General features: G+C 40.1%; 3 protein-coding genes across 3 annotated transcripts; all 3 read left to right on the forward strand.

Moving 5' to 3' along the window:
• Positions 1 to 5,055: 5,055 nt before the first annotated feature.
• Positions 5,056 to 9,046, forward strand: ACS12 (1-amino-cyclopropane-1-carboxylate synthase 12). The gene is made up of 4 exons (XM_020364574.3): positions 5,056 to 5,619; positions 5,721 to 5,846; positions 7,821 to 7,981; positions 8,068 to 9,046. The coding sequence occupies exons 1-4, from the start codon at positions 5,185 to 5,187 to the stop codon at positions 8,921 to 8,923; spliced, it is 1,578 nt and encodes a 525-aa protein (XP_020220163.1). The 5' UTR covers positions 5,056 to 5,184; the 3' UTR covers positions 8,924 to 9,046.
• A 155-nt stretch (positions 9,047 to 9,201) lies between these two features.
• On the forward strand, positions 9,202 to 12,707 carry LOC145957314 (uncharacterized). Its single transcript, XM_083073549.1, has one exon. The coding sequence runs from the start codon at positions 10,800 to 10,802 to the stop codon at positions 11,511 to 11,513; it is 714 nt and encodes a 237-aa protein (XP_082929675.1). The 5' UTR covers positions 9,202 to 10,799; the 3' UTR covers positions 11,514 to 12,707.
• Positions 11,772 to 19,636, forward strand: LOC109803698 (transposon Ty3-G Gag-Pol polyprotein). The gene is made up of 9 exons (XM_083071945.1): positions 11,772 to 11,868; positions 11,989 to 12,537; positions 12,623 to 12,943; positions 13,072 to 14,019; positions 14,131 to 14,454; positions 14,548 to 15,149; positions 16,608 to 16,782; positions 18,867 to 19,259; positions 19,356 to 19,636. The coding sequence occupies exons 1-9, from the start codon at positions 11,772 to 11,774 to the stop codon at positions 19,634 to 19,636; spliced, it is 3,690 nt and encodes a 1,229-aa protein (XP_082928071.1).
• Positions 19,637 to 22,860: the final 3,224 nt, after the last annotated feature.

Genomic DNA, 22,860 nt, shown 5'->3' on the forward strand with positions numbered 1-22,860 from the left:
AAAATGAGTTCATGGAGTCGCCACCAATGTTTTACTCAAAACATTAGAAAAAGAAAAGATTTTTTTTTTTAAAATCCAATAATGGCCTTGATAACCAGAATTGGGTTCGGGGGTCGGTTACTCGTAGGGAAGGTATTAAGCACCCCTACAGCGCCCTAAATCGGTATCCTATGATGAAGTTAACGTAATAAGAAATAATAAATTAAATATTAAATCCTTTTTATTAATAATTATTTACATGCTTAAAAATTAAATTATACAATTAATCATAAAATAACTACATGATTATTTTTGTTAAAAAAAACAATATTTATTATAAAGAAGAAATAAATAAAAAAAAGGAGAAAGAGATTAACTGAAATACCTCTTGAACAAGCTCTATTAATCTTCAAAGATGGAGATTTGGGTGCTTTTTGGCAACCCTTCACACTACAATGCCTCACAAAAATCTCAAGAGATACAAAAAGAGAGGGGAAGAGAGAAAAAGAGAGAAATTTCGAGCTATAGGAGGTCTGGACGAAATTTCGGGGTCTGGAAAAATGAGCTCCAACTGTCTATTTATAGACTTCGGGAAGGGGGTCCATAACGGCCCGTTCTAAAATCGGAACGGCCGTTCTGGATATGGCCGTTGTGGGTTAATTTGAACCTTGGAACGACCCGTTCTGAAACTGGAACGGCCTGTTCCGGGGTACCAGAACGGCCCGTTCTGATTTCAGAACGGCCCGTTCTGGGGTCCAAATTAAGCACACACAGTTGGTCTGGAACAGCCTTGGAACGACCCATTCCAGATATAGGAACGGCCCGTTTCAGACCCGTTCCAATTGAGCTTTTACCACTTTTTGGAGGAGTTTGGAACGGTCTGTTCCAATCTCGGAACAGCCCGTTCCAAATTAGGATTTTTTGGCTTTTTGGGAACCTCGAAATGGCCCGTTTCGGACCTTGGAACGACCCGTTCCGATTTTGGAATGGCCCGTTCCAGGCCCATAAAAATATTTAATTTGTGCTTTTGGGCCCTCTGAAGTCCTGTCTTCTCGTTGGCATGCTTCGGGAGCTCCTTCCCTTCGTAACAGAGATCCATGCCCTTGTTTGTGTGCCCCCCGGACGAAATTGGGTGTCTATAGCTGCCCCTCTTTACTTATCCTTTGGAATAGTAATGTGTTGCTTTTCCAAAGGCAAGGAAAGACGTAGACATTTCGTCCGGGTCTTCTCTTCGTCTCTTTGGTGCTTCTGCATTGTTTCCCTTGTGATAATATGTTCCTTTATTTGTTGCTGGTTGAAGAGGGAGTATATTTTGAGCTCAGCCTCTCCAGGCTGGACTGATATTTAGGGCTTCAGCCGGCCCACAGGTGGGAGCTCGACAGCAATCCTGATTTTGACTTTGAAGAACTCGGCGGTACCCTCATTGTCATTCACTGATTTTAGAGGCTCGACGACGACTCTCGATCAAACTGTGCTGATTTTTAAGGCTTCAACGGACCTATGGTGGGAGCTCGACGGTGGTCCCGATTTTGACTTTGAGGAACTCGGCGGTACCCTCGTTGGCGTTCACTGATTTTAGAGGCTCGACGGCTGCTCTCGATCAAGCTTGGCTGATTTTAAGGCTTCAACCGACCTGCGGTGGGAGCTCGGCGGCATCCCGATTTTGACTTCGAGGAACTCGACGGTACCCTCATTGTTGGTCACTGATTTAAGAGGCTCGACGACGGCTCTCGATCAAGTTTGGCTGATTTTAAGGCTTCAACCGACCTATGGTGGGAGCTCGGCGGCATCCCAGATTTTGACTTCGAGGAACTCGGTGGTACCCTCGTTGTTGTTCACTGATTTGAGAGGCTCGACGGCGGCTCTCGATCAAGCTTGACTGATTTTAAGGCTTCAACCGACCTGTGGTGGGAGCTCAGCGGCATCCCAGTTTTTGACTTCGAGGAACTCGGTGGTACCCTCGTTGTTGTTCACTGATTTGAGAGGCTCACTGACCTGTGGTGGGAGCTCGGTGGCATCCCAGTTTTGATTCAACATTATCAACTTTAACAACATTCAACTTTACAACATGTTAACTTAAATGGTGTAAACATCATACATCTTTGCAACATTCACCACTTTGAATAAACACCATCAGATATCAACTTAAGACAACATAAAACAACTCACAACTTCACGTCATATTCAATTTACTACATCATCATAAATTAATTGCCAAACAATTTAAAGAATCAACTTCACACCATACCACTCATTCACCATCAATCAACTATAAAACATCATTAAACAACAACTTCTAATCATACAACTCGTGCTTGACGCCATTCATTGAGCATCCAATGCTATTAAGGCAAAGAGCTCTCTATCTCATTCATGCCTGGTGTTGCACCACTCGTGCCCGACGTGATTGAGGTAGAGAGTGCCTTTAGTCTCATGTCTAGTGTGGTAACACTCACGCCTGGCTCCAATCAGACATGGAACTCTCTACTTGACTCATGCTCGGTGCTACTCCACCAGCACCTGGCGTGATCTTAGAAAAAGAGTAAAGACCATCCTTTCATTTCATGTTTAACATTGTTCAACCCACACCTAATGTAATTTCAACTTGAGATGAGTCTTTATCCTCACGCCTGGTGCTACTAATCTTGCACCCAACGTGAGTGAGATACAGGCTTCTCTTTGGAACCATGCTCAACGCCTTGAAGGTGCGTCCGGTGCGACATCAGATTCTGCACTTGTGTAGAACCCAATTTCATCGAATCTCCTAAAAATCAATAAACCCCAACAACATGCAACACAATAAACAACATTCACATAGCCTGGACAATACGATTTCATCATCAAAACCCTCTCAACTTCGTATTTAATCACTTAATACCTTTAATTAATTCATTTCGATCATCATCAACACATAATGCACTCCTAAATTCAAAATCATAGCTTCTCTTACCTCTCGAAGAATCAATTTATAAGAGGAGAAGAGAAGGAATTTCCTGCGACTTTGACTTGAATCTTCCGCTTTCGCAATCTTGAATTCTAGCCCACAACTACTAGGATTAGTTGAGAAAATGGAAGAAAAGGAAAGTTCTAGTAAGAAGAAAGAAGAAAGAAGGGAGAAGGAGGAGATAATCTATCTCTAACTTCTCTTTAGAGCTCTTGAAAAACTTAAGTTATGACCTTCTTTTTAAAAAATTTTCTTTTATACCCTTCTTGAGTCGGTTCTACTTATCTTTGGTCCAACCCTTCAGAGACCAACATGCCCTTAAGGTCCCTCAGCCCCAGAGCTCTCAACAACAATTGTCAAATCAAATAACAAGGTTATGATACGACAATATTACACATAAAGAAAAAGAGGAGGGATCTACTTATTCCACTTATCAATTCATGTTTTATATCAAATTTCAACGATTCGACCATTGAATTAAAAATTATTAATGCTTAAATCAAGTTTACAAATTTTTTAAAAATTTAGAACTATTTGATACTCCTTTTTATTAATCCAAATCATCGTATAAAATATTTTATAGTTATTCATCACTTTAAATTAATAAAATAAATTATCAAATAATTTTTAATTTTTTTTATAACTTTACAAACTTTATCTATACATTAAAAACTTCCAATTTAACCTTTTAATCTTGAAAATTTAATATAAAAAATAAGTTATTAAATAAAATAAATTTAAATAAACTTACTCTTAAAATAAATAAACTTATATATATATATATATATATATATATAATTCGGAGTATTATTCTCAATTACTTAAATAAACTTTGATGAAACATTTTGTCACTTTAACCAACCGAATTATGGTCTCAGTTATTAAAATCTACAAAGTATGAAATTTGTCTTAATTCGTCAATGGAACTAAGATATATGAAGGCAGGTTGAGCACTTGCAAAATACACTTTAATCCTTAATAAACAATATTGTTTTAGTTCACAAGAAAAGGTGAAAAGATTGATTTTAATAACTTATTTCTCCTCCTGATAATTTTATAATTTTAAATTTTAAAAATATAAATAAAGACATATTAGATAAATGATTATTCTATTTTTACTTTAAAAATTTATTCCCAAAAACAAACGTAAGTTTTTTTCCCCACATTTTAATTAAGATTTATAATTTGTTTGAAAAATCACAAAACAATTTTTTTTATATCCTATTTGCAAAACAATTCTATAAAAATATATTTAAACAAAAAGCATTAGAATTAAACATAATTTCTTTGCCTCATAAGAGTAACATAACTAGTTAAATCTATCTTGCTAAAACTAATGAGTGAATATATATATATATATATATATATATATATATATATAATTTTATATCCTTTTATAAGAATTTACACCAAAGATAAAATACGTAATCTGTAATTGTATTGAAAATTGATATTTCATATTTATTATATATAACTAAAATTTATAATAAGTTATATATATATATATTAATTATGTTTGAATATATAAATTATGTTTAAAATTTATATAAATAGATATTTTTAAATTTATAAATAAAAACTAAATTAAATAAGAAGTTAAAATAAAGATTTGTATTTAATATGTAATGATTGATGATTGATTCTTAAATAGATTGATAATTAATTTTGAAATTGAATAACATCTTACCTTATACTCTAATATAATATTTTAATAAAAAATAAGCATAATTTCTTTAAAATTTGTTTTCAACAATACAAAATGGGTCTATGCAACATATATTCATTTATTAACACTATAATTTGACTTTGATCAAAATTCTCCCCCTCTAACCATTCAATTTCAACCTTGGAACGCTCTCAAAAGAGACAAATTCAATTTAAAAGTGACATTGGAAGCGTAAATAAAATAAAATCCCCGGCACAAGAATAAATATGATAAAAGAAAAAAACAAAAATGGAAAGATGAAGGGCGTGGGGCGTGATTATTGATTAACCCTAGTTTTGTTTGTTCCTTCTTAAAATAAGGGAAAATAAAATAAAATAAAGTAAAATGGGGGAGTGATGTTTAGAAGTAGGAGGATCCGGAAGGCGAAGGAAGGGTAGAAAGGTAAAAACAAAAAAAGAGACAAGGTAGCTAACACAAACACTTCGTTGGTTGATTTTGTTTGGTTCACTTTCTTTCTTCTTCTCATTCCCTCTTCCTTCTTCTGCTTCTTCTCCTCCTCCCACCACACAAACCAAACCCACTCACTCCCGGGTCAATGACCCAAACCCGAAAGCCCTCCTCGAAGCCCGAAGCCCGCGAAGCCCAAAACCCATCGTTCTCGAGCAGCGGCATGAAACTCATCGTCCCCCTCCAGGGAGTGGTCCAGGGCCGCGGGGGCCTTCTCCTCGGGACCCTCGTCCCCTGCGCGCTCTTCTACTTCCTCCAGCTCTACCTCAAACGCCGCCGTTCCACCGCCAACTGCAACCCTCCCTCCCCCTCTTCCGAGCCCACGCTCCCTCGCACCTCCTCACGCTCCAATTTGTCCGCGCGTGGCTCCATTTCCCGCGTCCGCATCTCCAGGCTCGCCACGCAGATTTCCAGGCCCGACGAATCGCTCTATTACGTCGGCTTGGATAGGGTTTCCAGGGATCCCTACCACGCCCTCGACAATCCCGATGGGGTTATTCAGTTGGGCTTAGCGGATAACAAGGTTCGTTCCATCATTCCTCTGTTGCTCAGTTTGTTTCTTTCCTTGGTTTTCTTTGCGTCGCTAATGTTGTTGTTGTTGTTGTTGTTGGTTGCTGGGTGTAGCTGTGCTTGGATTTGATTGGGGAATGGGTGGCGCGGAACTTGGAGGACTCTGTTGTGGGAACTGGTTTGAATATCAATGGGATTGCGCCGTACCAGACGTATGATGGATTGATGGAATTGAAGATGGTAAGAGGTTTTTTTTTCTGCTTCCTACTGTTAGTTAGTGGTAATGCTGCTACTGCTAGTGTTGATTTTTGTCATGTTTTGTTTGAGTGATTCTTGTGACCACTACTATACTAATCTTCAATTGCCATGTAATCGGGATTTATTAATTCTTTCTTTTGAATTAAGTTAAAAAAAAAAAAAAAAAAAAACTTGGTTTGTTTCGAGTGGGAACTGGCTGGGACCATGGACACTTGAGGGAGTGGAGTGTCTCGATTCACTTGTTTTAGAGTAAATTATACTGACATTCTTTGAAGTTTCGTGAGATTGCGTACTCCCTTGCTTTTTTAATGTTTACTGTGACCTCTCTTACAAGGGGTCACACTCATAGTGTAATTTTTTTTTTTCTCTCTTTCAAATAATTAAGGGGGTTAATGTAATGTTTAAGGAGTGTTAGTGTAGGGTTTCTCAAACAAATAAGGGAGTTAGTGTAAGGATAGAAAAAGGGAGCGAGTGTGTGCAATTTCGTGAAACTTCAAGGGGTTGCATGGGTGCTGAAAATGATGTGCGTTCTCATTTTGTGTTGTTATTTGGGTTTTGCGGATTGGGTTGTTGGTTTTTGTTGTGACTTGTGTCTGAAGCGCCATTGGTGTATGAAGGATTTGGAATCGGTCACATTAGTTCTGAAAGATGGAAATTATCGTTTGCGTTCCTGAAAAATGATGTCATTCAATTAAGTCGGCCGTGGAAGGGACATAATGGACAGTAAAAGACTAATGTGACTAAGCTTAAACCTTTTGAAGGATCAAGTTGGTGTTCTACACTATCTGTTATTGTTGTTATTTTTATGGTATAACCGAAATTCAAGCATTCACGTAGGATAGCAAGAAAGTTGGCATAGTGTGATAAGAACCAATTATTCCAAAAATTAAAACTGTCAGGCAAATATAAATTAGTGGTGTTTTCTAGTATTTCTAACTCAATCTCTCGCCCAAGAGATTTTTACCGTGGGATGTGAATAATGCGCAGGCCTACTTTTGCTTGATTTCAATTTCAACTTATTTAAGTATGGGAGCTGTAAGGATAGAACTCTAGACCAATTGTTTGTAGAGGCTCGGATACTATGTCATGACCAATCATTCCAAAAGTTTAATTTGTTAGATGAAGGAATACATATGGCCTTAAAGCATTTCAAACATAATGGAGGATTGAAAATGTTCTAATGACAGATGTTATCATCACACCTCTGTCTTGGAGTTGGTGCCAGTTAACACCTCTGTCTTGGAATTGGTGCCAGTTAAGCTAGAAACTTGTTAGTTGATAGGGTTTAATTTAATTTTAATTTGTATTGTATCTTGCTACTTAATATTTTAAATGAAGAACCTGAGCTTTTAGAATCTGTTAGTCTCGAGTTTGAACACAAACTGGAAGATTTAATTGAAAGGATTCTGGAATTAATCCAGATTCCAGAGTATGTTGTAAAGATTACTACAGAACTCTAACACAGGCGTAAAACAAGGAGTCTCCTCTTTCAAACAAACTTCACTAATGTAACTCACAATGAATAAGAAATCTGTCACACATCCTATTTAAGAAGTACACGCAACTACAATAAAACACATTTATTGCTGTCCGACTGTTACCAAACACACAGAAGTGCCGCACAACACATCACGTAACTGTCTTATCAGAATAATTACATTTCAAAATTCTCTCTTTAAGATACATGATATTTGTCTGCTCTTGAACGTAATTACTTTATTGTAGTGCTGTACACAGGCATTGTGGTTTTAATTAGAGCGATTTGTTGTTTTAAAGATTAAAAATTAAATGTTGTTCTTTGTTTGTTATTTGGTATTATTCAATAGTGGACTTGTCCATTTGTTGGGTACTGTTCTTCTATAATCTTTGCTATGTTTAAATTTGGTTCATTTAAGGTCATGCCGTTGTTTTACTTATCCGTTAAACTTTTTTTTTTGCTTTGCTTTGATTGTGCAGGCTTTGTCAGATTTTATGCATCAGGTGATGGGGGAATCAGTGAAATTTGACCCATCTAATATGGTACTAACAGCTGGAGCAACTCCTGCAATTGAGATATTGTCCTTCTGTTTGGCAGACCAAGGAAATGCATTCCTTGTCCCTACACCATATTATCCAGGGTAATCAATAACACTTTCTTAAATTTCTGTTTCTAATTTCTTGTGTTAATTTTAATAGCTAATTTGAAGAAAAAACAACTATGCAGATTTGACAGGGATGTGAGATGGCGTCCAGGGGTGGACCTAATACCTGTCCACTGTCGCAGTGCCGACAATTTCAATCTAAATATCACTGCCCTTGAACAAGCATATAGTCAAGCAAGAAAGCGAGGAGTCAAAGTTCGTGGAATTCTAATTTCCAATCCTTCAAATCCTGTTGGCAATATCATGACACAAGACATGCTTTACAGTCTTCTAGATTTTGCTGAAGAAAAGAACATTCATATCATCGCTGACGAAGTATTTGCAGGCTCCACATATGGAAGTGAAAAGTTTGTGAGCCTAGCTGAAATTCTTGATTCAGATTACATAGACAAGAGTCGGGTTCATATAGTATATGGCCTGTCAAAAGACCTCTCACTTGCTGGCTTTAGAGTTGGAGTCATATGTTCATTCAATGACAGTGTTTTGGCTGCTGCCAAGAAGTTGAGTAGATTTTCCTCTATATCTGCTCCAACCCAGAGGTTAGTTACATCAATGCTTTCAGATAAAAGATTTATTCGCGAGTACTTTGAGACCAACCGCAAAAGAATACAACAAGTGCATGATGAATTTGTGGATTGTTTAAGTAAACTAGGAATCAAGTGTGCCAAGAGCTGTGCTGGCATGTACTGTTGGGCTGATATGAATGGACTAATCCGACCTTACAGTGAGAAAGGAGAAATTGAGTTATGGGAGAAGTTTTTGAGTATTGCTAAGATCAATATAACTCCTGGATCATCCTGCCATTGCATAGAACCAGGATGGTTTCGAATTTGTTTTACTACTATAACATTAGAGGAGATCCCTCTGGTTATTGAACGAATTAGGAGAGTTGTTGAAAGTTGTAAATCTTCTAGTTGAAGTTCCATTGTTTTCATTGACATTTACAGTTAATGCCTGATGTTGGAGTCAGAAGTTGCTGTTTAGAAATTTTGGAAAGGAATGTATACATCCCTAGTTATCAAGTTCAGCTGTCTTGCGGAATCCAGGATTTATTACATTGCAGGAGAAATATTCTCGTATGATTCAAAGTCTCAACATAGTAAACTGAGTTTGCAATTGAGAGTTTGGTTTAAACTGAATTTTGGTGCAAGATTAGTTTTGGCCTTGGAAAGTGCTCCTTGAGCTTTCCTTCCGTCCTGGGAAAAACTAATTCTTGAGTTGTCCCTCATTCATATTGCTGGCTTTTAAGGTACAACATCCAAGAGATTGTTTTCTTATGATTTTGTGCACAAAGCACAATTCATGGAGGCAAAAAGAGTGAACGTTGGTTTGACATGTACTTTTGTGCAATCAAGAGCATATCCCCGTGGCGGTTGCCCGTCAAAAGGGATCAATTTTGATATGAAATTCATAATTTTGTGGATTATCAATATTCCATTTGATAAAAAAAATTAACTTTCAAAGGATAGATAGGCATTGAAAAGAAAGAGATAAATAAATTGCACTATTATTCCTCTAATACTAAACCTGTGATATTGGTTAGGGGTGTTCATGAATTCAAACCTATTCAACCCAAACAATTTGGTTTGGGTTTTTATGGTGTTTAGGTAAAATCAAATTTAACCCAAAAAAATATGTAGTATTTCGGGTTGGGTATTAAGTTTTAGTGTTGTAAATCCAACTCAACCCACTAGACAAATTTAAAAAGAAATGGGAAATTTTAACCCAAGAGAATGTTGTTTTAATATTATTATTTGTATGTTTGATTTAATTTTCTAACATGGAAAAGATGATTAAAAAATATTGATTTATTGGATCCGGATTTTCACTTATACATTTATAATAAGGTTGTATATGTTTTCGATATTTGTTTGAGTGTTAGTGTTTCATTCTAATTTGATAAAAAAATTTGTCCAAATATAACTCGGTCTAATTTAAACTATTTTAATTGATCGAGTAACTAGTTTGATGAAATCTAAATCAAACGAACATGTGAACTCCCTTTATTTTGGTTATTTTTTTTATCACACAATTTTAGTTCATGACTCACATTTTAGTTTATGAATCACATAAATTTTAAATTATATTTAATATTAAATTAGTATTTTAAAAAGACAATTATACTAATGTTAAATATAATATAGTATTCATATCATAATTCAAATAAGATAAATGACTACTAATTTGAGTTAATATGAATGACGAGAGGAATTCTTGTTACTTAATCAAGTGACTTGTGTTTGAATCACGGTGTTAGGCCTCTTATAAGTAAATATTATAAGAGGAGTGCCAAGACTTAGGTTTTATAATAGGACTGAATTGTTTTAGCAGTTATTAATTATTTTAGCAGTTATTGTTGTAATTATTTTAGCAATTATTAATTATTTTAGCAGTTATTGTTGTTTTAATTAGGACTAGATGCTATTAGTGTGGGGCAAGCGTAACTGCCTCTAGGCAGTTATTAGCAGAATAAAAATAGTAGAAGAAGGAGGACAGAGGTCAAGCAGTTTTTGAGTGGTTTTGGAAGGGAGAGACCAAGCTCTCGAACATCTTGTGAGGGAACCTTTGTACTCAAATCAGTTTACTAAATTTCCTATATAATTTGTATTATGTACCAGTTAAATTAAATAAACTTCAGTCCTTATTCTCATACTAGTTGGTGTCTATCAACTGGTATCAGAGCCACACGTTCCTGGAGACTAATTCATGGTGTCGACACGCAGTATGGAGGCGAGAGTGGAGGCTTTGGAAAGGGGGTTTGAAGGTTGAAAGGGGGTTTGAAGGTTTGCTGGCGATGCGTGAAACAATAGTGAAGAGCGCAAAACAGTTAAATGAAGTGCAGGTCTCAGTGCGAGAAATTCATGCGAGACAGGAGGAAGAGAACAGCGAAGCAAGCCACACAATCCTTCCGAGCAGGCCACAGGGGGGCCACAATGGTGGGCGATACAAAGTGGATAGGTGGAGAAAGTTAGAGATACCTGTTTTTGATGGAGAGGATATGTATGGCTGGACAACCAGAGTGGAGAGATACTTTGATTTAAAAGGAATGTCTGGAGAGAAAAAATTACAGGCTGTTATGGTGGCGATGGAAGGAAAAGCATTAACTTGGTATCAATGGTGGGAGTTCTCTACTCACCAACCGACTTGGGAGGATTTTCGAGCAGCGGTTATTAGGCGTTTCCAACCAACCATGGTTGACAATCCTTTTGAACTGTTGTTGAGTCTCAAGCAAACAGGCTCCGTGGAAGAATACAGAGAGAAGTTCAAACTCTATGCTAGTCCATTAAAGAGTGCAGAACCTGCATACTTGAAGGGCATCTTTTTGAATGGGATTAAGGAATTAATTAAAGCAGAATTAAAGCTTCACCCAACAGAAAGCTTGGCTGATTTAATGGATTGTGCACAAAGAGTGGATGAGAAGAACCAATTGATCACAAAAGGGGGAAATTCAACAAGTATGATGAGCAGGCCAATGAGAACATATAATAGTAATCGCACAGTGACGTGAGAACCGGGAGCAAAGCAACAACCCCACGTTTCCGGAACTGGCAGTTCTACTGGAGAGGGAAGTGTGGTGAAACCTTCTAATACTTTTAGAGGAAGAAGCTTTAGAAAGTTAACAGATGCAGGGTTATAAGAGAGGTCTAGGAAGGGATTGTGTTTCAGGTGTGATGAAAAGTTTGGTCCAGTCCATGTGTGTGCACATAAACAGTTACAAATTTTAGTGTTGGCCGAAGGGGAAGAAGAAGGAGATGCAGAGGGAGAAATGACGGTGGTTGATGAAAACGGAGAGCTAACACACCTTCAATTATCTATGTGTAGCATTGCTGGCCTTACATCAAAGAAAACAATTAAATTGTGGGGTAAGATTGGGGAAGAACAGGTCATGGTACTTATTGATTGTGGAGCCTCTCATAATTTCATTTCAGCCAAGTTTGTGAAACAATAGAAACTGGATATGTATGCAACCTCCATTTATACAGTGGAGGTGGGTGACGGAAGAAAGCTGGATTGTGAAGAGGTATGTCCTAAATTGAAGTTGGAGATACAAGGTCTAAACATTGAACAAGATTTCTATGTCTTTGATCTTGGAGGAGTGGATGTGGTGTTGGGAATGGAATGGTTGGCTAGTCTAGGAGAAATAAGAGCAAATTTTCGTGAATTAACTCTTAGAATTCCGATTGCGGGTGGATATCACACACTGAAGGGAGACTCCGATTTAACGAGAGCTTTAGCTTCTTTAAAGTCTATTTTAAAGGCTCTACATGATCAAGGTCATGGATTCCTAGTGACATACTGTCAGATGCAAGCTGAAAGCAGAGAACCAGCAACTTGTCCCGCTTGGACAGAATTGGTTTTGGAAGATTATGATTCAATCTTTCAAGAGCCGCAAGGATTACCACCTCCCAGAAGACAAGACCATGCAATTCGATTGAAGGAAGGATCTAATATCCCCAACCTCCGACCGTACAGGTACCCACACTATCAAAAGAATGAAATTGAAAGGTTGATAGATGATATGCTTAAATCTGGTATCATTAGACCTAGTGTTAGTCCTTATTCGAGTCCTATAATCTTGGTGAAAAAAAAAAGATGGTGGATGGCGTTTTTGTGTAGATTACCGGGCTCTTAACAAGATTACTATACCAGATAAGTTCCCTATCCCTATTATTGATGAATTGCTTGATGAAATGGGAGGAGCCGTGATTTTTTCCAAGTTGGATTTACGATCCGGTTACCATCAGATTAGGATGAGGGAAGAGGACATTCATAAAACAGCTTTTCAAACTCATGAAGGGCATTATGGGTTTCTTGTCATGCCTTTCGGGCTCACCAATGCACCTTCCACCTTTCCATCTCTTATGAACGAGGTGCTAAAGCCGTATTTGAGGAAATTTGTACTCGTTTTCTTTGATGATATTCTAGTTTACAGTAAGGGTGAGTATGACCATCAGAGGCATTTACGGGCAGTTTTGGCATTATTGAAGGAGAACCAATTGTTTGCTAACAAAAAAAATGTACTTTTAGCCAATCTCAATTGGAATACTTGGGTCATATCATTTCAGCAAAAGGGGTGGCAGCAGATCCACGAAAAATTGATGCTATGTTAGAGTCGCCAATACCTAAGGATATTAAAGCTTTGAGGGGATTTTTGGGATTGACAGGTTACTATAAAAGGTTTGTTCGAGACTATGGTAAGATAGCCAGGCCTTTGACTCAACTATTGAAGAAGGATAAATTTCAATGGAATGTTGAAGCACAAGCTGCCTTGGACAAATTAAAACACCTGGTGGCTGAATTGCCTATATTGACTTTCCCCGATTTCTCCAAAACATTTATTATCGAAACTGATGCATCAAACAAAGGGCTAGGGGCGGTTCTAATGCAAGAGGGTAGGCCCGTGGCTTTCCTCAGCCAGACTCTATCTGATAGGGCCCAATCTAAGTCAGTATATGAGAGAGAATTAATGGCAATTGTGATGGCTATACAAAAATGGAGGCACTACTTGTTGGGAAGGCACTTTATAATTCTGACTGATCAGAAGAGCCTTAAATTTCTGACTGAACAACGACTAATGAGCGAGGAATACTTCAGGTGGACCTCAAAACTTATGGGTTTGGATTTTGAGATACGTTATAGACCAGGAAGGGAGAATGGAGTGGCTGATGCTCTTTCTAGAAAAATGACATTTTCTGCCTTGTCCTCAGTCTACTTTGAGCAAATGGAAGATTGGGAATCTGAAATTCATCAAGATCCTAAGCTTCAAGGGATAATTCATGATTTGATAAAAGATTCTAATTCCCATCCGGGCTATAAATTTCAAAATCAGAAGTTGTTTTATAAAGGTAGGTTAGTCCTTCCAAAAGGCTCTTCTCGCATACCATTATTGTTACAAGAATTTCATAACTCTGCTATAGGGGGCCATTCGGGTTTCTTTCGAACCTATAAAAGAATCTCTGAAGTTGTGTATTGGGAAGGCATGAGGAAAGACATCCAGCATCACGTAGCTACGTGTGAGACGTGCCAAAGGAATAAATAACAAGCTCTATCTCCGGCAGGACTTCTTCAACCACTACCAATACCCAATCAAGTGTGGGCTGATATATCAATGGACTTTATTGAAGGGCTTCCCAAGGCTCAAGGAGAAAATGTCATCTTAGTAGTGGTTGATAGATTGACTAAATATGCTCATTTCCTTGCACTTAGTCATCCTTTTACTGCAAAAGAGGTTGCTGAAGTTTTTATCACAGAGGTAGTTAAATTGCATGGGTTCCCCTCTTCTATTGTATCAGATCATGAAAAAATATTCCTCAGTCACTTTTGGTCAGAATTGTTCAAATTGGCTGGCACTCGACTCAAGTTTAGCACCGCATACCATCCCCAAACAGGTGGCCAAACTGAGGTGGTCAACCGGTGCTTAGAGACTTATCTGACGTGCCTCACTGGAAGTAAGCCTAAGTAGTGGCCTAAGTGGTTGAGTTGGGCTGAGTTCTGGTTTAACACCAACTACAACAGCTCTCTAAAATTGACTCCTTTCAAAGCATTATATGGCCGCGATCCACCCCATCTTCTGAAGGGAACCACTATTCCGTCAACTGTGGAACAGGTGAACCTGATGACTTATGACCGAGATCAAATGTTACATGATCTCAAGGAAAATTTGGTCACAGCCCAGAATCAAATGAAGAAGTATGCTGACCAATCTCGACACGCAGTATCCTTATTGGCTATTGGTGATTGGGTGTATCTCAAGCTCAAGCCGTATAGGCTACGGTCATTGGCTCGAAAAAGAAGTGAGAAGCTGAGTCCACGTTTTTATGGTCCTTATCAGATCACAAAACTGATTGGAGCAGTTGCTTTTCAGTTAGCCCTTCCACTAGAGAGTAAAATCCACCCTGTATTCCATGTTTCTTTACTCAAGAAGGCCCTCTCTCCCTCAGCAACTCCTCAACCTTTACCACCTATGTTGTTGGAAGAGTTGGAATTGCAGGTAACCCTAGCTGTTGTGAAAGCAGTGCGTAACACTGCTCACGGGATTGCCGAAGTACTTATTCAGTGGACTGGCCTGCCAGAATTTGAAGCCACTTGGGAACCAGTGGAAACCATCATGAAGCAATTTCCTTCTTTTCACCTTGAGGACAAGGTGACTCTTTTGGGGGGGGGGAGTATTGTTAGGCCTCTTATAAGTAAATATTATAAGAGGAGTGTCAAGACTTAGGTTTTATAATAGGACTGAATTGTTTTAGCAGTTATTAATTATTTTAGCAGTTATTGTTGTAATTGTTTTAGCAATTATTAATTATTTTAGCAGTTATTGTTGTTTTAATTAGGACTAGATGCTATTAGTGTGGGGCAAGCGTAACTGCCTCTAGGCATTTATTAGTAGAATAAAAAATAGCAGAAGAAGGAGGACAGAGGTCAGGCAGTTTTTGAGTGGTTTTGGAAGGGAGAGACCAAGCTCTCGAACATCTTGTGAGGGAACCTTTGTACTCAAATCAGTTTACTAAATTTCCTATATAATTTGTATTTTGTACCAGTTAAATTAAATAAATTTCAGTCCTTATTCTCATACCAGTTGATGTCTATCACACGACTCTTACATATGCAAAAAATTAAAGTTGAGAGAAAATGTCCAACTATTTGATACTTATCAAACTCTCAAACGAGATTTGTTTTTATGTTTGATTAGAGATACTCCTTGATAATGAACATTAAAAAAAAATGACTTATGGATTTAAGTAGTGAATTAAAAGGTAAAAGTCATCTATTCTAAACCTCTTTTGAGTAGTTTTTACCATTTATTTAGATCTTATATTTCTTTGTCATCTTAGTAGCACAACTTAATTAAAAGAATGAGATTAAAAATGAAAAGAAAGAAAGAGAAAATACATAATGTAATAAGTGGTGTGATGAAAAATTTAAAGAAATAATAAAAAATTGTGAAAAATGAAATAAGTTAGAAATTGAGTATACGAATATAATTACCTTATTTTAAGCAATGATAAAATAGTATGCATCAATTTAGTTTAATTTAAATGCTATACAAGAATTTGACATTCATAATAGTTTGTTGTGAACATGATGTTTTCTCACATACAGTGGTACGACAATTTTTCGAGGATTTGTAAAACATACTACAACCAACATATCACTTAAGCATGTAGACTTTGTAGTTTTATATGAAGCAAGTCAACAATGCATTTGATTGAATGTTATTTATTGAACACATTAGATACATGTGATTTAACCTTAGGAAAAATGATAACGACAATATTATATGAAAATACTATTGTATGTATTACCTAATTAAAAAAAAAATGTGTATCAAAGTCTTTAATAGAAGGGAATGCATAGTTTAGAAAATAAGAAAAGAAAAAAGAGTGTATGATTTAACCATTTTGGAAGTGAGGAGAATGTAATTTAATATATATAAAATGAAAATTAAGGTAAAATACTAACATAATAAATTATTAATTTAACTAGTGTCATTATTGTAAGACCCACTTTCTCTCTTTCTCCTCTTTTTCTTTTTCCCCCCCCCCCCAAACCCTCACGCTCTCATTTTTCCCATTTACGCTTCTCCTCCATTTGCTGTCTCTAGGTGGTGGTGCGGAGTAGCTTCTTGGGAGGTGCTAATCATAGAGAGCAAGAGGTAGGAGAGCTGATTTCTTGTCCGAGAGCTGAGTCCCCAAGCTTGTTCTTCCTCTTTGTTCAAGCTCTCTTTCGTCCCTCTCTTCCGTTCTTCTTGTCCCAAAGCTCCAATTTCTGGATTCCAGGTAAGGGAAGCTAGTCCTTGGGGTTTTGTGTGGTTGAAAATGAGTTATATGAACTCTTGTGGCTGATGATGAGTGATTATAATTGCTGTGTTGCTGGAAACTTGGGGTTCTTGGAGTTTTGAGGGTTTAAGTAAAAAATTTGGATTTTTGCTTTGATTTGTTGTTGCATGCACATAAAGTTGGTATCTTTGAACTCCTTGGTGAAAATGTGACATTTTGACTCGGTTGCATGCAAATTTTCTGTTAAGATTTGCAGGTTTTGAGCAACTTTTCGAACTTGGGGAAGTTACTGATGAGTTCGCGCTGAGCGCTGTTCTTCGCGCCGGGCGCGCGACCACCAGGAGACTCTGTTTAGGCAAGCCCGCCGGGCGCAAGGCTGTGTGCGCTGGGCGAGCTTGCAAATGGGGGTCTCTGGTTGGCCCGCGCCGGGCGTGACTCGAGCTGCGCTGGGCGCGATATCAAGAGTAACATGTTTTTGGGATACTTGGACTGCGCTAGGCGCACTTTTGGACTCGCTGGGCGCGGAGGCTCCTTGGGAGTCTCTGCCAAGGCACGCCGGGTGCAATTGTGAATTGCGCTGGGCGCGAGACCCTGGTAGGTCTCTACCTTCCCCATGCTGGGCGCGGGTTAGGCTCCGCTGGGCGCACGAGACTCCTTGAGTCTCTGCCAGACAGGCGCTAAGCGCAATTTGGAATTGCGCCAGGCGCGGGAGAGCCTTGGTGCTCTCGGGTTGAGTCGCGCTGGGCGCAACCTCGAGTGCGCCGGGCGCGCAAGGAGATGATGATCTATAGGATGTTGACTGTTGAGTTGTGCCGAAATTGTTAATCAATGATGTTATATGCTGAACCAAGCGAATTTGATAAATATGTTGTGATGATTAGGGGATTAAGCTGAGATAAATATGTTAGTTGTATTAGAGGTGTATTGTTGAGCTGGAATCAATGGATTAATAAGAGAAATTATATAGTATAGCGGAATTATAGACCGTTGGGCTGAATTGTAGAAAGTAATAATTGTGTTGAATTGCTGTGTTGTGTTGTGCTGTACTGTGCTGAGATATGCTGGGTTGGGTGATATTATAGCCGCTAAGTCGGTGCTGTTGTTAGCCACACATGTGGTGCTGATTCTGACCGCTAAGGCGGTGCTGTTGTTGCCGTTTTGCGGTGCCGTTATAGCCACTAGAGTGGTGCTGTTGTTGCCGCTTTGCGGTGCCGTTATAGCCACTAGAGTGGTGCTGTTGTTGCCGCTTTGCGGTGCCGTTATAGCCACTAGAGTGGTGCTGTTGTTGCTGCTAAGCAGTGCTGATATTGCCGCATTGCGGTGCTGATATTGTTGAGTGGTATAAGCTGTACAAGTGTGCTAATAACTGTATCTGTTGTTATTTATATTGACATTTATATAATTGTATGCTGAATTTTAATTTCACTAGCTTACCCTTTTGTTGTTTTCCATGTTTTTGGACTGCGATGATCATACTGTGTATGGGAGCAGGGCAGGAATAGGTGTGCGTCTTGTGGTGAGGTTGGTGGACCTTGCAGCTGTTTGCTTGGCGATGTTGTTTTGCTTGTGGCTACGTGGGATAGTAGCATTTGGTTGTATTTTTTCTTTAGTACACTTTAACTCTAGTCAGACTGGAACCTTGTATATCTATATATTCTAGATCCTATATTCATATACTTGTTCTATCTGTCTGGTGTTTCTAGTGTGCTATGCCGGGCGTAGTGACCAGTCGGGTCGTTGCACTTTAGTGGTATCAGAGCAGTTCGAGTCTAGTGGACACTCTTTGGGGGTGGTCCCTTTAGGCTTTTTGCTGTGTTAGCTCTGTGCTGTGTTGTTTTGCTGTGATGTCTGCTGTGCTGAAAATTGTTGTGCTGAAATTGTTGTGGTGATTTGTTGTGCTATTGATTTTGTGTGGTTTAGTTACTGTTTACTAAAGATGTTGTTACCTTTGTAGAAGATGACTAGGACAAATGAGCAGATAGCCCGTGCCCTAGAGATGTTGGCCATGGCTATGCAACAGCAAAATGCCTATTTTGCTAGGATGGAGGCTGAGAGAGCTGCAGCTGGTGCAGCAAGACCTGCAGGGTCACAGGAGAGCCAGGATCTTGCTGAGTTCCGGAAGTGTAATCCTCCACAGTTTGCAGGAGATGCGGATCCAGAAGTGGCTGACCGCTGGATCCGTGAATTAGAGAAGATCTTTACAGTACTGGGATGTCCTCCAGAGAGGAGGTTAGCATACGTTGTATACATGCTTGTTGGGGAGGCTGAGCATTGGTGGAGAGGCACCTATCAGATGCTTGCTGCTAGGGGAGTTACAGTTGATTGGGAGTGCTTCCGGACAGTGTTTATGGAGAAGTTCTTCCCGGAAAGCGTGAGGCATGCCAAGGAGGCAGAGTTTATGCGATTGCATCAGGGTGGGATGACAGTATCAGAGTATGCGATAAAATTCGAGCACCTAGCCCGTTTTTATTCGCAGGGTATGCCTGAGGCTTGGAAATGCAGGAAATTTGCAGATGGATTGAAATATGAGCTGAAGAGGATGGTGGTGCCTATGGCCATCACGGAGTTCCCAGCCTTAGTGGAGAAGGCGAAGGTAGTTGAGCAGTTGGAAGGTGGCAACCGTGCGGTGAGGACTATTGGGGGACCATCTGGGTCCAAGAAGGGTGAGAGTCAAAGGAAACCATATGACAGGCCCCAACTACAGCAAGGGGGTTCTGTTTCTAGGCGATCTTCCAGTGCTGCTAGTGGAGGTAGACAGAGTGGAGGTGCTACTCTGAGATGTTTTAGGTGTGCTGGGCCCCACTTTATCAGGGACTGTCCGCACACGGAGAGCCGTTGCTTCAGATGTCATTAGATGGGCCACGAATCGGCAAATTGTCCTACGAGGGATAGACCAGAGAGGAGCACTCCGAGGAGTAATGTACAGAGGGCTGATACTCAGAGGAGTAGTGCACAGAGAGTTGATACACAGAGGGGTGACAGACTTACTACTGCTGGTAGGGTATTTACTTTGACGGGTGCTGAGGCTTCGACTTCTTCTGATCTTGTGAAGGGGAAGGGCAAGGCCGCTGGTAAGGATGTGATGATTCTATTTGACTCTGGTGCTACGCATTCATTTATATCATATGCATGTGCTGCTTTGTTGGGTGTGCATGTGTGTGAGTTGGGGTTGAGACTACTTGTGTCGACGCCCGCTTCTACTTCTGTGATTGCTTCTGAATTATGCGTGGGTTGTCCAGTTGTGGTGAATGAGAAGAAGTACAAGGTGAACTTGATTTGTTTACCTTTGGTGGATATTGACGTAATCTTAGGGATGGATTGGTTGTCTGCCAATCGCATCCTTATAGACTGTGCCAATAGGCGGTTAATCTTTCCTCAAGAGGAGGATGAGCTGTTGATCTCAGCTGTCCAAGCTGAGTCCTTGCTGAGGGATGGGGCAGAGTGCTGTCTTCTGCTTGCTACCACGAGTGTGGAGACCGAGAGGATCTTAGCTGGTATCGATGTGGTGAGGGAGTATGCCGAGGTGTTCCCTGACGAGGTGCTTGGGTTGCCTCCTGTTAGGGAGATGGAGTTCAGCATTGACTTGGTTCCAAGTGCGGGACCAGTGTCAATAACTCCCTATAGGATGGCTCCTGCTGAGCTGGCTGAGCTGAAAGGTCAGTTGGAGGACTTATTGGAAAAGCAGTTGGTGCGACCGAGTGTTTCCCCGTGGGGTGCCCCTGTGTTGTTGGTAAAGAAGAAGGATGGGGGTAGTCGACTGTGTGTTGATTACCGGTAGCTGAACAAATTGACCATTAAGAACAAATATCCACTTCCCCGGATAGATGACTTAATGGATCAACTGAGGGGCGCGTCGGTGTTTTCTAAGATTGACTTGAGGTCAGGATATCACCAGATTAGGGTGAAGGAGGGTGACATACCGAAGACTGCTTTCAGGACTAGGTATGGTCACTATGAATATGTTGTGATGCCGTTCGGTGTGACCAACGCCCCCGCAGTGTTCATGGACTACATGAACAGGATCTTCCGGCCGTTCTTGGATAAATTCGTGGTAGTGTTTATTGATGATATCTTAATCTATTCAAGGACCCCAGAGGAACATGGAGAGCACTTGAGGACAGTGTTGGAGATTTTGAAAGCGAAGCAATTGTATGCTAAGTTTTCAAAATGTGAGTTCTGGTTGGATGAGGTGAAGTTCTTGGGCCACGTGATTTCAGCTGAGGGGATTGCTGTTGATCCGGCTAAGGTGGAGTCGGTATTGCAGTGGGAGTGCCCGAGGACTGTCACGGATATACGGAGCTTTGTGGGCTTAGCGGGTTACTATCGGAGGTTCATTGAAGGGTTCTCTAGGATAGTAGCGCCTCTGACCCAGTTGACGAGGAAGGAGCAGCCGTTTATTTGGACAGATGCCTGTGAGCGGAGATTTGAGGAGATGAAGAGAAGGTTGACTACTTCTCCTGTGTTGGTGTTACCGGATTCTGGTGAGCCTTTTGACGTGTACTGTGATGCTTCTCATCAGGGTCTGGGGTGTGTGCTGATGCAAAACGGGAGAGTGGTGGCATATGCTTCAAGGCAACTGAAGATTCATGAGAGGAACTATCCCACTCATGACTTAGAGTTAGCAGCTGTGGTGTTTGCCTTGAAAATTTGGAGGCATTATTTATATGGTGCTCGGTTCAACGTTTTTAGTGATCACAAGAGTCTGAAGTACTTATTTGATCAGAAAGAGCTGAACATGAGGCAGAGGCGGTGGATGGAGTTTCTGAAGGATTATGATTTTCAGTTGATGTATCATCCGGGCAAGGCCAATGTGGTGGCAGATGCACTAAGTAGGAAATCCCTCCACATGTCGAGCATGATGGTGAGGGAGCTGGAGCTGGTTGAGAAGTTCAGAGATTTGAATCTCTGTGTGAAATTAGCTCAGGATCACATTAGTTGTGGGGCAGTTACCATAACTAATGAGTTCTTGAGGCAGGTTGGACTCAAGCAGTTGCAGGATGAGGAATTGGTGAGACTTCTTGGTTTATTGGGCACCGAGAAAGCTGCTGGTTTTGAGCTGGGAGAAGATGGGATCTTGAGGTTTAGGGGCAGGATTTGCCTACCTCAGGATGCTGAGCTGAAGAGAGCTGTGCTGGAGGAGGGCCACAAAAGTAGACTTAGCATACACCCAGGTATGACTAAGATGTACCAAGACCTCAAGAAGACTTTCTGGTGGTCTGGTATGAAGAGGGAGATAGCTGAGTATGTGGCGGCCTGTTTGACCTGTCAGAAGGCAAAGGTTGAGCATCAGAAGCCGAGTGGGTTAATACAACTGATGGAAATTCCAGAATGGAAGTGGGATAGCATTACTATGGATTTCATTGTGGGGTTGCCTAGGTCCGCTAGGAATAGTGATGCTATCTGGGTAATTGTTGATCGGTTGACCAAGTGTGCGCATTTCTTGCCTGTCAACATGAAGTGGTCCTTGGAGAAGCTGACACAGTTGTATGTGAGGGAGATAGTACGGTTGCACGGGGTGCCTTCCAGTATTATTTCCGACCGAGATCCGAGATTCACTTCCAGATTCTGGCAGAGTCTACACCAAGCTTTAGGCACAAAGCTGAAGCTGAGTTCTGCTTATCATCCGCAGACGGATGGTCAGTCGGAGAGGACGATTCAGTCTTTGGAGGATCTGCTGAGGGCTTGTGTATTAGACCATTTGGGTAGCTGGGAGGAAGTCCTACCGCTGGTGGAGTTTACTTACAACAACAACTTTCATGCTAGTATTGGTATGGCGCCATTTGAAGCCTTGTATGGTAGGAGATGTAGGACTCCTCTGTGCTGGTATCAGGATGGTGAGTCAGTGATTGTGGGACCAGAGCTGATCCTACAAACCACTGAAAAGGTGAAGATGATTCAAGATAAGATGAGAACTGCTCAGAGCAGGCAGAAATCATATGCGGACAAAAGGCGTAAGCCTTTGGAGTTTGCTGAGGGGGAGCATGTGTTTCTAAAGGTGACTCCGACTTCTGGTGTGGGCAGAGCGCTGAGGGAAAGAAAGTTAACACCAAGATTTGTGGGTCCCTATCAGATCATACA

The sequence above is a fragment of the Cajanus cajan genome, chromosome 1 (assembly GCF_000230855.2).
Source record: "Cajanus cajan strain Asha chromosome 1, NIPB_CcT2T_4, whole genome shotgun sequence".
Lineage (NCBI taxonomy): Eukaryota > Viridiplantae > Streptophyta > Magnoliopsida > Fabales > Fabaceae > Cajanus > Cajanus cajan.